Below are 16078 nucleotides of genomic sequence, written 5' to 3'. Positions count from 1 at the left end.
TAGAGAGAGTGATAGGATAGATGGAAGAATAAAATCTGCAGTAAAGCTTTACTTATACATCCTCGTTAATAAAAAGGGGTACCATCTTCGTGTGTCATCCAGATAATGAAAGCTTCAAAAATATTTCATTGAGTTTTTGATTTAGAAATCATTTTAAATGTGTTGTTTACTTTGTTAACATCTCCAATTAAATATACTGAAAAGAATGTAACCTTCCTTTGATGCTGAGGGTCACGTCACACCCAGCAATCATCATGCAATGCTATATATAAGAGAGCAAAATGCTCAATGGCTGAAAGATAAGATTGTGTGCCCTGATATTAAATGATCCTAGCTGGCTACTTTTTCTGATGCATTGGGTCTATGTTTTGTCATTTTCCCCTTGCTGTTTCCAGCTGTCACTTCTTCCTCTCACCATCTACTCACCACGCCCCATACCCACTACTGTGCACTCACTGGCTCCCTTCCTAGTTTCCAGGTCACCACCTCCCATAGGCTAGATACACAAATACAGTTAGTAAAATGGTGTCTATTAGTTCTGTGGGTAGAGTTTGATAGAAATAAAGTACATGTGTTTCCACAGATTCATACTATGTATTTTGACACTTCCTTATTCTTGGCTCTATCATGGGCAGGTAAAGTTTTCAGATAAGATATTTTCTGGATAATAAGGCATTCCTTAATGGACTTGATTCACTGAAAAAACAACAGCAGGATTGATAAAGTGCTGTGGTTTGCCTGATTAGTTTATGTTTAGTGACAAATATGTCACATCTAATGAATAAATACCTGTCACATTAAAAAGCCTAGAATTCAATTCTATCTGCACACACAGGAAACAAAGAATCTTGAGGGTGATAGTAAAATTATAAAAAAGAAAACTGTGACAAAATTGTACCGATAGACAAATAGCTCACGTGTGGCTGGTAAGGAGATTATGGGATACCCTGTAATGAACAATTAATGACTCCTTTCCCAGGGAGATGAGAGTGGGAGAAAGAGAGGATTTCTTCTCATCCTTTAAGTTTCCTGGCTGGCTTTGATTTAAATGAATCTCATTAGAGCAATTGTGATTTTAATTTCCTGTTCACAATGACCTACGTAGAGTATTTCTATGGTCCTGCCCTCATTGTGTAGCTAAAATTTTCTAACTGTGGTGCTCCACGGTCCTGTCAGAGAACCTCACCTAATGGCACCACACACACAGGTAATCACACGATATTGTTAGAAGGTAGGGGTCATGCAGAAGAGAAACCATGACCCACCTTCGTGAGAACACATTCTAACTCTCATGTGTTTTTTCTCTGCAAGTGCTTGACAGTTCTATTTGCTGTGCTTTTGCCACAAACTGCTGGTATCAGGTGTGTTCCCAGGAATTAATATGGGGAAGTTCTTTTACAAAATTGCCATGCTGAGTCAGGAGAAAAATTAAAGACATACATGATCAGCCGTCTAAAGTAAAGAGTGCTCTAGTCTCACGTTCTCTTTGGCATATACTATTCCATGTAAGCAATCTAATCTCATGTTGGCCAGAAAAGTCAGTCATGTTTCCAAGGATTATTCCTGACAAAACCCTGCAAAAGCTCCAACAGTGGAACAATAAGACTTCTAATCAGCTCTCTTTCTTTCTCTGCCTTAAACTGGTCCTTACCGTTTCTTCCTACTCTTACTTTCTTCCCTTTGGATAACTGTTTTCCCCTTATTTCCCCTTATTTCTTGTTCTTTTCACCTCTGTATTTCTATTCTTCACTCACCTTCTTTCTCTCCACACTAAAATATAAGCACATTTGAAATAAATTTTTTTTCTCTTGCCTAAGATTCCTGGGTTTTCAAATAAGAAATTCTATAGGTGGTTGAATGCCAAGAAGTGTAGTTGCCTACCTGCCTATGGTACACTGATACAGGAAACCTAAAAATTGGCATATTCAAGCAAAAAAGGCTATATAAATATATTTCTAGACTTTTAGGGTTTTACACACACACACACACACACACACACACTCACACTCATATGCCCCTACAGGAGATTAGGCCTAAAGTGGAATTTTGGCTGATTTCTCTTTGTAATTGTCACAAATCTCTCCTAAGCCAAGATAATATCCATTTTGAAACTAATATTTGCATATACCATGCACAGAAAATGAGACAGATATATTATCTAGCAGTTTTTCCTCATTGATAACAAAGGTTAAATATTGCGTTCCTCCTTGCTCTCTTTCCCTCTCTTTTCTTGAAATGGAAGTCTTCCATTAAATTGTGCTGACTCCAGTTCTCATCTATGCTCTCCCCTTGTTTCTGGGTCCTTCACCTTTCTGTCTGCATGATGTTTCCAGGCTCAGCAAGCTGCTTTTCCCACAAGCAATCCTGTAGCTATGAGCCATCATTCAGCAACAAGAGCAAATGAAGGTGGAAAGGTCTCTCTGATTCCATTCCTCAAGTCTTGTCATTCCTTGAAAGGCATCTTTGATGAAACCTATGGCTGCATTTTTTGCCTCAGTATCAATCTGGGTATCAAGCTAATGTCCCGAGTACAACGGGATCTACCAACCAAGTGGCTAAGGTGGCCTTTATTTTGAAAAATAAACAAAGATTACATTTTAATGCCAGTTTTCTGTGACAGATTTCTTTCATTCCACATATGATTCTGGGTGTAAAACTGTTTCTACAATGTATGATCTGTCCTCCCAAAATAAGAACATAATGCCAGGACTGAAGACCATGGCTTTTGTCAGTATGAGTTCACAGAGGAGAGAGAAGAACACCAACTCTAAAGGAAATCAAATGCAGCCATATTGTTTCTTGATGGCCCTCTAAAAATTAAAAATATATATGAGATAGATATCTTTTAAACTAGAACCATGTTTCCTGCTATGGATTTCAATGTTATGCATGAATTTTATTCTATTTTTTTTGAATTTTATTTTATTTTATTTTTTATATAGCAGGTTCTTATTAGTTATCCATTTTATACATATTAGTGTCCATATGTCAATCCCAATCTCCCAATTCATCCCACCACCACCACTACCCACATGAATTTTAATATATGTGTTTTGTTTAGAAGAAAAGAGTCTTTCTGAGGGATTAAAATATAAATAATCATAGTAATAATAATAACAACAATAGCATTAACAGTAATATGTGCCAGCTTGAGCACTTTCTGTATAACAGGCACTTATTTAAACTGTTCACATATATTAACTCTTTTAATCCTATAACAGTCCTCCGAGAAAGGAACTATAATCTGCATTTTAATAGAGGAAATGAACAATAACATTAACATGACTGAAGAGTGTTTAGACTAATGGTAAGTAAAGTTTAGATGAAGAATTTGGAAGTATGCATATACTCAAGTGAAAAAGTAGTAGTGAGAATTGTATTTCAAACAGAAAAGGTTAAGTTGTGTGAGATCATCCAACTCAGTCTCCTTACGATCAATGCCTACAATGGAGGGAAGATGAATGATTAGGTCCATAATTGATAGACAAATAGATGCATCACAGATATACTACTAAGAATTACTATGAAATGGATAAAAGCCCTCAAAACTGAAAGAAATCATTATTTTTAAACTACACGAAATTGAGGTGGGGGAGGTGTAGTGGAATCCGTCACTGCCAATTTATGTTTATTTGAAGAAAAAAAGGGCTTGGACTCAGTACAAAATTTTCAGATACATATTTACCAAAAAAAAAAAAAACCCACAACACATCCTTCTTGGTCATTAGTCCCCAGTTTGGAATCAAAGTTTTCATTTTCTAATTTGGTGAATTTTATTTGAGAATTGCCAAAAAAAAAGGGGGGTGGGGAATGTACTTTATAAAAGCTGAATTTCCTGTCCACACATACAAGTGAAAAACTAAGGAGCTATTCATTTGATCACAGTAAGAAAATACAGCATGAAGTTGTATGATTCCCCCCCCCCCTTTGACTATCACTGTCTGCTTTCTTTGTGCTAAATATGAGTCTAGGAATAATAATCATTTATTGTGGTCCACAGTTGAGATTCCTGAGCTTGTCTTCAGATAATTAGGTCTGTCTTCATGAATCAGCCAGAATCCCAGAGACCCACAAGGAGAAAATGTCAGGAGTCTACTTCATGCTTTTAAGCAGAAATTCTCAGTGAAAGATGTTAAATTAATTATTGAAAAAAAATGGTCAATGCAGCCACACTTTCTGAAATAAATACTTATTTTAGATAGAATTACTTGACCTCTTCAATTGAAATTTCTTCCCACATTTTTGATTATGTGTTATGGATCAAAAATCTCATCTCTATGGAATTGAGCAATCAATAAAATAAAAGAAATTTAAAATATCCAAAGAAAAAAGTGTATCAGTAAGAGCTAAATACATTTGAACATCAAATGTAGTTTAAAATACAAACTTTAGGAACCTTATTTGCCCTGTAGAACTTAGAAAAAAGAAAAAGGTACATTTCAAACACCGCTAGAATCTTTTGTTTTAATCGAAAGTTTACTCAAGCTTGGCTTCTTTCAGTAAGCATTCTTATTTAAAATTTTTTTTCTTATTTTATGTTAATTTTTAAAAATTTTATTTAAGTATACTTAAGAGATGAGCCTTAGGATATTTCATTAGTTTTGTTGTTTTAGGGAAGCGGATAGATCCGAGAAAGGAGCTGGAGTAGATGACAGTGATACTGGTTCTTCATTTGATTAGTTAAGCACTGAAAGATATCCCAAGAGTGATTTGGGGCAACTGAGTCAGACCCACACGCAAATACGAAATGATTAAATGAAAATGCAAGCAACAGCAGCCCGGGAGCATCGCCCGGTGAGAGATAACGCGGCAGCTCGCTAATTGGCTCACAGCAAGCGTGCAGGATGACGGATTTCAGTTGTGGTATTGCTGGTCCTACTTCCCCCAGCACCATTATCTCAGAGTGACACTTCCATTACTCTGAGCGGAGAAAGATGAACGTCACCTGTCAGGGGCTGGTTAATTGTGTTGCTAGATGTATGTTGCCAGGGCGCAGGTTGGACATTTATGAACATAACTGCTTCCTCTGATGTCCGCCATCCTTCAGGGATCGATACGGCTCTTACAGTAAGCACGTAATTGAGTGAAGGCACTTACCACTGAGGGGCTGAAGACGAGCCCATTGTGTGAGCTTCATTGTCCATACATTTACCATAAATGAGCTGATATTTGCCATTTATTGTGTGCAGCATTGTGGAAATGGAAACTAATGTGCCACTTTCATCTGTTTTCTAGATAAATGGGGAAGACGCCCAGGATCGAGAGGCGGCGGTGGCCCTGCTATCTAGTGATGAGTGCCGGAGAATCGTGCTGCTGGTCGCAAGGCCGGAGAGTCAGGTCAGAACAGAGAGAGCAAAAGTCTTGAGACTGCACTTTAGGTTCATTGTCTGCTATTCTATAACAGATCAGTGTCACGGATGTTTGTAAAACCAGGCATACAAAATATAATTGAGTCATCTTTCCCAACTGGCCAACCTTATCAAAACAATTATAAGTAAAGACTCCTTAATATGGCTTCACAGAAAGGCAGCTAAACATCTTATTTTTTTGAAAACAAAATTGAATCATTACTCTCTCCTTCCACTTGCCAGTTATTTAAATTAATTCATAAATGAAAAATGATTGACTTTATGTGATATTTAATTCTGTGTGGATCCTTGCTTTAGTTTTTCATCTAAAAATACTTAATTGGCATATTAAGGTATCTTGAAAGAATCTCTAATGAGAGAAACATTAGCATATCTAGCTATCAACTTAAATCTTTTTAGAGTAACTTTTTCCAATAAAATACCTTAAGTAGTACAGTGTAGTTCCATGTATAGTAAATGAATTTTTTCCAACTTTAGTGTGACAAAAACAAACTGATAGCTTTTAAAGAATTTTTTTATATCTTTACAGAGGGAGATGTCATGAAAGTAAAGGAGAGTTAATGGTGGAAGAAAAGTACTATTGGTACTTCTTTTTATATCCTTTTTATCCCCCACCACAATGCAGAAAGGACATTACATTGTCACCATTCTATCCATCTGTCAGTGCTGGATAACCAACTTCAGTGAGTGAAGTTGGTTATATCACCATTTGTCTTTCAGGTTATTGATCTGATATATTTCAGACTCAATAACTACATACTATCTATAAATTACATTGAGTAAGTGTATTTCAGTGTCAGACCGAATCCTGTCTTGAATATAGTGGTTTTAAAAGATCACCCTTTCCACATATATTTCCATTATGCCCTTGACCATTCTGAATGGTTCCCATAAAGCCTGCTATAGCCTAGGGCAGACTAAAGTTACACACCTGAGGTCCTAGGAGTGGGAAAGGAAACCCCACAACTGGCTGTGCTGTCTATGTGGGAGTGAATTATTAAAATACATATGAAATTGCACTAATTACCTGGAAATTTTGCAAACTGGTTAATCTCAATGATCCCATTTTCTTGAAAAATAACAGAATAAAGGGGCTAAATACATATTAGTGAAATTAATGGTAAATTGACGAGTACTCAATAGTCATCCTTGTTGTAGAAAAGATATTTCAACTTTATAATGTGGTTTCCCTGCCCTTCCCATGTTACTGCTAGAGAACCTCATTTATTTATAATTAAAGCATTTTCTTTATTATGCCACATAATAACTATAACATACTGTGGAAAAAATAGAAATTAATAACATAAAACCAGATCCTGTTAATCTTTAATGGCGTACATGTGCTTGGTAGAACCACTGGCGTTTTTGAATATCTGGTTAACACTCCTGACCCAAGAGTCAATGTTGGAGGATGAATTTTCAAACAAGACTTTCTTTCCACAGTTGATAAAAGATGGTTGTCTGACTCTGTAGCATATCATCCTATCTCTTCAAAATCAAGATCTGCCCTAGCCCCTTGATCCTAAAGAAGCTGTCATGACACTGGAAGGCAGCTAATTGTCTTTAGAAAATCAGATTTCTAGAAAAATAAGGAAAGAAAATGCATTTTAATATCATAATTTAAAAATGTAATTTAAGCAATACATGCTATAAGGTGGCAAAAACAACACAAAACTTGTATTTATATCACCATATTTTCCCATCAGTTTCAGTATATCTCATTATTGCATTTTTTGCATGTGTATTTTATTTAGGGAGAGTATAGAAGTTTTAGTGTGCTTTTTCTAGTCTTTTTTTTTTTTTTTCTTTTTAATGTTTCAAATTCTCTCTACATTCTGGGAAATGATCAGAGTTGCTGGGGGCAGTATTGTGCAACCGTGCAATATTTTTAAATAACTCATTTCTTTCATTCCCTGTCAACTTACTTTCATTTTCTGCCCATTTTCTTCCTCAGACCATTAAAGATATTGCTATTCTGTCCTATTCCCCTTGGGACATTGGGGCAGAGAGGACTCTTGTAAGAACTGTAGAGAACTTTTGAGAGAAGTGCAGGTTGTTTCTTTCTTGGAAATGCCACGTGTGAGCCTCTACTGTGCAGACAGATCCCCCTGTATAATTATGACAGTCCCCCCTTTCCCATGGCTCAGCTCAAGGGAAAAGTCTGTCTCTGCCACAGCACTGAACTCAGACTGCCATGAATGTGTGTGTAGGGGGAAGGGAAATGCTACAGGGAAGGGAGGTGAGCCAGAAGAATCTCTCCTGACTTAGTGTGCTGTGTATTCCTCCAGCCTAGAGGGAAGTCTTAATCAAAGTAGACATACACTAACTACACATGGCAACTCAGGGATCTGTGGGGTTAGTTAATAAGAAAAGAGTTATAGGAAAGCATTAATTTCCAGCATGTGTTCTCTTTGTCTTCCCCATCCCTTCATTTCAATTTCAAAAGACTCTGTTCCATCATTCACTGTATCAGTGTTGGCAGATATTTTGTTTTGACCTGATTAAAGAAAAAGTCCTCGCTGTGCTTATAAAAAATAAACATTTCTAGCTTTAAGTAATTTCTTTTGGAGCCTGGCATTTGCAGCTTCATGAAACTTAAAAGGGATTAAAAAATGTAAAACTTGGACAATTATGCATTGGACTGAATTTAAATTTTTAGTCAGCTTAATCTTCATAGCTCATCTGTATATCAAAGTCACCAGAGTGGAACTTGGTCAAGTTATTCAGGCCACAGTGAGATAAATGAGGATGCATAAACGCATTGATGCTTTTGGCCCAGTCAAGTTCGAAATAATTTAAGGTCTAGGTAGCCTTTAGTAAATAAAAAGAAACCTATGATTGCCTTCATTTAATGAATGTGATACATATACACTAATGCCTCTTCTGGTGCAATTTAATGTCTTCTCAGGTTCGTTTGTTTTTAAGTTTTAGAAGTTCAGTTCTCTTAAAGACAAGCTTATTTTTTGTGTTTGTTTGTTTGGTACTTACCCATTTGTCCGGTGGTGAAAACATCTCCCACTGTTGTCAATTTTGACTCACTAGAAAGCTGCTGTTTCTTTGTAACACTGAGTAAAGGGGAGCTTTGACAATAATTCAGTTAATTCAATCAGCATAGACAGTTAATTTATGTAATCCAGCTCCAAAAACCCACTTTGAGGCAAATTATCTGAATTGACTGTCAACACTTATCATATTAGCAAGGTAACCACCAGTTTTCCACTTCCTTTTGTATTGAGAAGCCAAAAGGATTTGTTTGGTTTAGTTTGTGTAAGACTGCCACAAGAATACCTACCTTCAGCACCCACAAAGAAAACCCTGCACACTTCACACGGCTCCCTCACCCTTACGTGCACATTTAAGGTCTTTTTCCTTGGAATTGGGTCTGAGAAATGAATCACAGTAGTCATGGCACAGCATCACTCTTTATTGAGAGTAACTTAGAATTTTCCTTTTTTTTTTTCAGATGAAATAAATGTTGTCCATATTTGTGGCAAGCAGCCAACTTGTTAACTTGAAAGTCAGCCATCTAAAAATAAAAAAGCAAAATGAGGGTAGCATCAGTGTGTGTGTGTGTGTGTGTGTGTGTGTGTGTGTGTGTTGATGGGGGGTGCTTTGTGTGGAGTTGCTTTGGGGGTTTTTGTTAAGGAAAAAGGCCCGATTGTCTCATAGCCCTATTAGGACCATTGCTGTTCTTTAACACGGGGACTGTTGGGGGTAATGAGCATGACAGCTGTGGATTATGCAGTATGCTTTTCATACACTTTGAAAGACGGTGATGTTCTATGCTGAGGTCTACTCAGTTATGAGAGAAAATCTGTAGCTCTGTTTCAGGGAAGGATAAAAGGCATGAGTCCAATTTTTTTTTTAATCACCTTTTCTTCCTTCTGAGAGGTGAACTATAGGAGGCTGGTATTTTGAAGAGAATCATTATGATAAAAGGAACTGGTCAGGCGTCACTATTTAAGTTTACCCTATTTTAGCTTGAGTTCTCATTAACTGAATGTAATGTACTAATGTATTCTTTTGCAGCTGGAGGAAGGCTGGCTAGAAGATGAAAGGAATGAATATTTAGAGGAGTTAAACTCGTCGATGTTGGAGGAACAGCATAATGAAGCAATGCAGCGCACTGCCAGTCAGGTGGAGCAGGTAGGGCCACGATCTGAACTCCAGCATTTGAAATGATGCTAGTTCTTTTTTAAATGTGTAACCATAAATGGAATAAAAAAACAAAAATCAAACAGTTTGACCAAACATCTCTGTGATGGTAATTTTTGAAAGCAAATGATCATCTCAAATGAAGCAGAGGGAATAAATACAATTTTTTTCTATTAAGAATACTTCTACTTTGGGAAGCTTAGGGGCCATTGTGGAGAGTACAGTAGTATTCAAATGCTGACCCAGGCACTGTTCAACCTAATTCGGAAATTTAATAGTAAAAAATGCATGTTGCTTCTCAATATACCAGCTAGAGATCAACTATATCTCATGATGTAACCCCTCCCCCCCAAAAAAAGTAATTTCGTATTTTAAAATATTAATGTATGTATTTGAATATTTAGGCAACTTTAGGAAGATGATGACATGATGTAAGCCATCAACCTTACTTGGGTATTTGGTATCGTGATTACACCTTTATACTCCTGAATTAAGAGTAGTTCAACTTGAGATTATTGACATCATTTTGTCTTAAGGTCATATATTCATTCAACAAAAAATTCTCAGCCCCTAATATGTTTCAAGTACCATGTTTCATCCTGAGAATACAAAGAAAATGAGCAAAGTTCCTGCCTTTAAGTAATTCATAACTAGTGAAAGATCACAGTGTGGTTTGTGGCAAACCGAGTCTTAGTATTCTTTTCATTTTTGTTGTTTTTCTACTAGATAAAATCAAGATCGATATAGCCTAGATTTTTTATGTCAGATTCATGTCATTCATTTGCCTAATGTAATTTTATTAACACTTCCGCTGTCCATCTGCTTGTTTAATTATCATCCTATTCTCAACATTAATCCTTAACTCACCCTAAAAGGTAATTTAAAAAAAAATCCTGGCTGTTAGGCTTAGGAATATAAAACACAAACATCCTATCACTTTGCCAAACTGAATGATGAGATGCACTGACGTGCTGGCATCCCATAACAGAGGTGTGTGTGTGTGTCTGTGCATGCGTACTCATGTGTATATGCTAATAAATTATTAGGTTGCAAACTACAGTTGACAGAGCCATGTGTGCTACACTCTGTGCTCAACATGGATACTCAGTGGCCACTTCACAAACAAGAGTTCATGCTCAAAAGCAATGCTGCTACTGTAGCAATTGCTTTTCAATATAAAGAGGACAGGTTGAAATTTTAATGTATGACTTCAACACTGGCCACAAATAAAGATATTTTTTGGTGGCAGCTGCTGGTTACAAGCAAGAAAGTCCTTGCTCCAGGCTTTTTCTCTCTTAGATAAAAAATGTGACCTGATACAAAATTGACAGGAGGATGTTCGAATAAAGAAAGAAGGGAGAAATCCTGTCCAGGTGAAGTGATATGGTGTCAGATGCTGCCTACTCATCAGATGTAATACAAATGCTAGGTCTTTTGAGGTAACAGAAGATGTCCCTGAGGTGAGATTTTCATTGTGTAGAAATTTCTCTTCACCATGAGACTGAAAAATGATGAGAAGTACAGAAACCTTTCAAAGTCCTTTGCCCTTATAAACAATAATACTACATTAGAAGTGCCTTAGTAGAAACATTGCCTGTCACTATAATAATTCCATAGGGAAATGATAAATTATAGAGTAGCATGATATCAGAAACCAGGAATTCTAGGTTTGAGAATAGAAAACTGTTTTCACATGTGTTCATAAACCAGTGACGAAAGGGCAATTCAATTAAAAATTGCATATCCATATTTAAAAACTAAAATACATATCCATCTGAAGGTTTACTTCACATGCTGTCCTTGGTCCTGTAACTGTTGTTAACACACATTTTGCTAATTAATTTGTCTGTATCATTTATTGCATGAAAAATAAGAAAAAATACTGCCTTTCTGTATTTTTTCAGCTTACCATTAGATAGGAGAAAAAATATAAATGTAAGTTATATGGTATATAAACTCAAATGTCCAATATCAATAATTAATATAATCTGGGAGTTTTATGGCACAGTGTGCAGATGTCACCACATTTGATGCTGTTGTCACCTTATAGCAAGGGACATAAGGATGTATCAAGCTTTCCATTGTTAGTTACAGTTACTTAGGTATAATATTATTTTTTATCAATAAGACATTTTAAATCAATCTCAGTATGTTCTTAAGAAATGAGGAAAAATATTTTAGGGAAAGATGGAGAATCCTAGAATAACCTGATACGTGATCATGTTCTCCCTCCCGTTCATTACACTTTGTTCTGCCATTACTTAGGTGGAAGAAAACAATTATCTTAACCTTCAAGACCTGTTTTACCTTTTATCACCCATTCTGTCCTTCTTTGACACTAACAAGCTTGATTATATTTAATTATATAATTTCCTGCTAAAGGAAAAAAACATATATATATGTATAAAATCGTGAGCAAACTTAGACATAAGGAGAATACAATCTAGAAACTGCCATGTAGACTTTTATAAGAGAAGTGGTGGAAGAAAGAGTAACTTTACCGTATTCACAGAGAAACAATTAGATGTGCACTTCCCTAGGGCAGTGACAGTTAATTGTTCTGCATGAAAAGCCAAAAATTACCAGGGAGTGAAGTTCACATATATTTACATACCTATCTCAAAATATGTTTTTTGACATTATGCCCATGTCTGGCAATCAGTGCTGCTCAGATTTTCAGGGGAACCGTCATTTTACTCGCAGTAGAATAAAACTCACCTCTGAAGGAAATTACTGGTTAAGAGAAGAAAAATCTTTTAAAGTAACCCAAGTGAGTCCAAAGATATTGCTGTTGCTTTTGAGCAATGTGATTTGGAGATGCACTGAGGTCAAAGTACATGTATGCAAGAATACAGCATCTTGGACATGTAAGAAATACTGGCCCTGGGGGATGGCATTGGCCCCCTAGACCTCTAGCCTAAGAAGCTACATCCATCTGGGATTAAGTTTCCTCATCTGTAGATGGAAGGTCCTGGGCTCCAGTAACGAACCTATTCCTGAAATTTTGTGATGTTTGGCTTATCATTATCAGTGTATTACTAGATCCAAAGAAGTCTCCTCTGAACTTGAGAAAAGTTCAGAAAAAAGAAAATAGTAACAAGGTGTTGTGGCTTCTGAACTCTAGGCCTTCCTATTTCTAAAGACTATTTCAGCACTCTGTCTTACTCATCCGTTTACTCACCACAGAAACTCATAGTCACCTCATTTACACACCTTCCCTCCAGTTTCCCAACTAAGAGAAAACCTTAAGACAAGAATCACTTATTTAAATGTGTCCTGTTTTATTTATCCTCAAGTGAGTAGCATAGCCATATTCAAGCAGCTTTTGTTTTCTTTATATTCAAGCATAAAAAGCTGCCACGAGCTAATTGCCTTTATTTCTAAAATTGTTATGGACTAAAATGAGGGCAGCTTTCTAGGAACTGCACTTTTGCCAAGAAGCACTGTTTTTTCAAGCAAGTTTTCCAACACTTGGTGTTTTTCAAAATAATTAGCTTTCTTTCTTCTCTCAACTTTATTTTCTTAGCCAAAAAAACAAGAAGAAGAAGAAGGCACAACAGACACGGCAACATCCTCATCCAACAACCATGAGAAGGACAGTGGAGTGGGGCGCACAGATGAAAGCTTGCGGAACGACGAGAGCTCAGAGCAGGAGAATGCAGCCGAGGATCCCAATGGCACATCTTTGAAGAGCAAGAGAGAGCTGGGGCAGAGCCAAGACACTCTGGGAAGCACTGAACTTCAGTGTAATGAGAGCTTCGTGTCTGGTGAATACATTGACTCAGACTGTACTGGCAACCAAGATGAGGAGTGCGAAAAGTTTCGGCAGCTCTTGGAGCTCAAATGCAAGATTCAGAAGCATGGAGAGTATGACCTGTATTACTCAAGCAGCACAATAGAATGCAATCAAGGGGGACGAGAGGGAGTGGAGCACGAACTACAGTTGCTTAATGAAGAACTAAGAAACATTGAACTTGAGTGCCAAAATATCATGCAGGCTCACAGGATCCGGAAAGTGACAGACCAGTATGGAGACATCTGGGCACTACATGAGGGAGGATTCCGAAATTATAACACCAGCATAGATACGCAGAGGGGAAAACTAGATGACATCCTTGAACACCCAGAAAAGTCAGATAAAGAGAGTTCTAGTGCTTACAACACAGCTGAAAGCTGCAGAAGCACTCCACTCACTGTGGACCGTTCCCCTGACAGTTCCCTCCCAAGAGTGATCAACCTCACCAATAAGAAAAACCTGAGAAGCACAATGGCAGCCAATCAGTCCTCTTCTGGACAGAGTAGTAAAGAGTCAACCAAAGCCAAAACCACTGAACAAGGTTGTGGCATTGAAGGCAAAGAGAAGACTTCAGAAAGCAGCAAGCTTTCTGATCCAGAGAAGACCAGTGGTGAACACATCCCTTACCTCTCTCCTTACCACAGCTCCTCCTATAGATATGCAAACATCCCAGCACATGCCCGGCATTATCAAAGTTACATGCAGTTAATTCAACAGAAGTCTGCAGTCGAGTACGCTCAGAGCCAGCTCAGCTTGGTGAGCGTGTGCAAGGAGTCTCAGAAGTGCTCGGAACCCAAGATGGAATGGAAGGTGAAAATCAGGAGTGACGGGACACGGTACATCACCAAGAGACCCGTGAGGGACCGCATTCTGAAGGAGCGTGCCTTAAAGATCAAGGAGGAGCGGAGTGGCATGACGACGGACGATGACACCATGAGTGAGATGAAAATGGGGCGCTACTGGAGCAAAGAGGAGAGGAAGCAACACCTGGTGCGGGCCAAAGAGCAGCGGCGCCGCCGAGAGTTCATGATGCGGAGCCGGTTGGAGTGTCTCAAGGAGAGTCCCCAGAGCGGCAGCGAGAGCAAGAAGGAGGTCAACATCATTGAACTGAGTCACAAAAAGATGATGAAGAAGAGAAACAAGAAAATTTTGGACAACTGGATGACAATCCAAGAACTGATGACCCATGGGGCCAAGTCCCCTGATGGCACACAAGTTCCTAATGCCTTTCTGTCAGTCACCGCGGTATGACCGAATGGATGGAAGGCAGCTGACTTTCAGAGGGTGCTACCAGTTTGGGTAGAGGATGCTTGCCTCGTTCAATGTGGCGTTTTTATATATATTTTGTGACTCTTTATAGTTTAAATTTTTTGTAAGCAAAAATACCTGCTAATTTTTCATTTGTTTTTCATATACTGGTACCTTCTTTTTGGCTGAGATTTTTCTTTAACTTGTGATATATTCGTATTACTCATTTATATATAAAAACAAACAAAAGGAAAGAAAACAAAAAAAATGAACAAAAATACTGAGGAGCTAATTAATTTCCTATTTTAATGTATCTATTGTAGATCTGGATTTATTTCTCTAGTTTACTTATTTTCTACTTTAATAACAACTCAGTGTCAAAACATTTCTCTGCTTGCTTCTTGGCATAATACATATGAAATCAAACCTGTTGATAAATCATGTGCCACATCTTGTCTTATACATAAAAGCCACCTCTTTTTAACATGCCGTTGTACATTTAACACATAAATGGCCGTTGTCTTTGTCTCAGTAAAGTGTAGGTGGACAATCTTTCTGTGGTATGTAGTGACATTGGTCATGTAGCTAGATAGTTGTGGTAATTGTGACAATAAAAGCGAAATAAATTATTGATTATCCCTGAGAAAAGCTATCAAGGAGTGTTTTATTTCCATTGTTCACTGTGGTTACCAGATATAAATTAATTATATATATATACTATTTAGAAGACTCCTAATTGTGGATTATAAAATGCATACATTTTCTATCCTTTTTTTTTTTCAAGAAATTGTCCTGAAATACTTCCCACAGATAATTGTGTCCTATATTCTTACCAGGAGTAAGTTAGATAATGTGTGTAGAGCATCTAACAGATGCTGACTAAGCATTCAATAAACATGAGTTCATGCTATCCGTGACTGCCACCCACGTAAGGAAAAGCCAAGAACAATTTAGGGGATGACATAGACAGAGAAGATCAGTAAAATATCTTAGATTTTTTGTAAGGACACTGTATAAGTCGGCTCAAATTACCATAACAACATACCATAGACTGTGTGGCTTAAACAATAGGAATTTCTTATAGCTCTCAAGTCTGGAAGTCCAAACTCAAGGCACCAACCAATTCAGCTCCCTGATGAGGGCTCTGTTCCTGTTTTGCTCATGGCCTCCTTGCTGTGTCCTCACATGGTACAGAGAAAAAGAGAAAAAAGTTCTCTGGTGTCACTTCTTTTAAGACACTAATCCCATCATGAAGGCCTCACTCTCATGACCTCATCTAAACCTGATTACCACCCAGAGGCCCCATTTCCAACTACCATCACATTAGGGGTTAGAGCTTCATCATATGAATTTGTTGGTGACACAGTTCAGTCCACAGCTCTATGTGCATTTATTTACTTCATCCTTTGGAAATAAATTTTTATAAACTATCTTTTGAATCATTTTCAGCATAGTCAACTATAAACACCTTATTAAAAAGTGAGCTTGTTAAATTGTCAGATAGGTTTTT

At 37.4% G+C, this 16078-nt stretch overlaps 1 protein-coding gene across 2 annotated transcripts in view; it reads left to right on the top strand.

Moving 5' to 3' along the window:
* Nucleotides 1-15210, top strand: part of PDZRN4 (PDZ domain containing ring finger 4) — a 374557-nt gene extending 359347 nt beyond the window's left edge. The window contains exons 8-10 of one of the 2 annotated variants that reach the window (XM_032645762.1): nt 5236-5337; nt 9399-9515; nt 13051-15210. In XM_032645762.1, the coding sequence (XP_032501653.1) occupies nt 5236-5337; nt 9399-9515; nt 13051-14571 (1740 nt within the window). In that variant the 3' untranslated portion in view covers nt 14572-15210. The remainder of the gene's footprint in view (nt 1-5235; nt 5338-9398; nt 9516-13050) is intronic. The other variant, XM_032645763.1, reaches the window with a different exon arrangement.
* The last annotated feature ends 868 nt before the right edge of the window (nt 15211-16078 follow it).

This window comes from Phocoena sinus, chromosome 10 (genome assembly GCF_008692025.1).
Source record: "Phocoena sinus isolate mPhoSin1 chromosome 10, mPhoSin1.pri, whole genome shotgun sequence".
NCBI lineage: Eukaryota > Metazoa > Chordata > Mammalia > Artiodactyla > Phocoenidae > Phocoena > Phocoena sinus.
The sequence above is the reverse complement of the archived record's forward strand: the minus strand, read 5'-3'. Positions and strand labels throughout refer to the sequence as shown.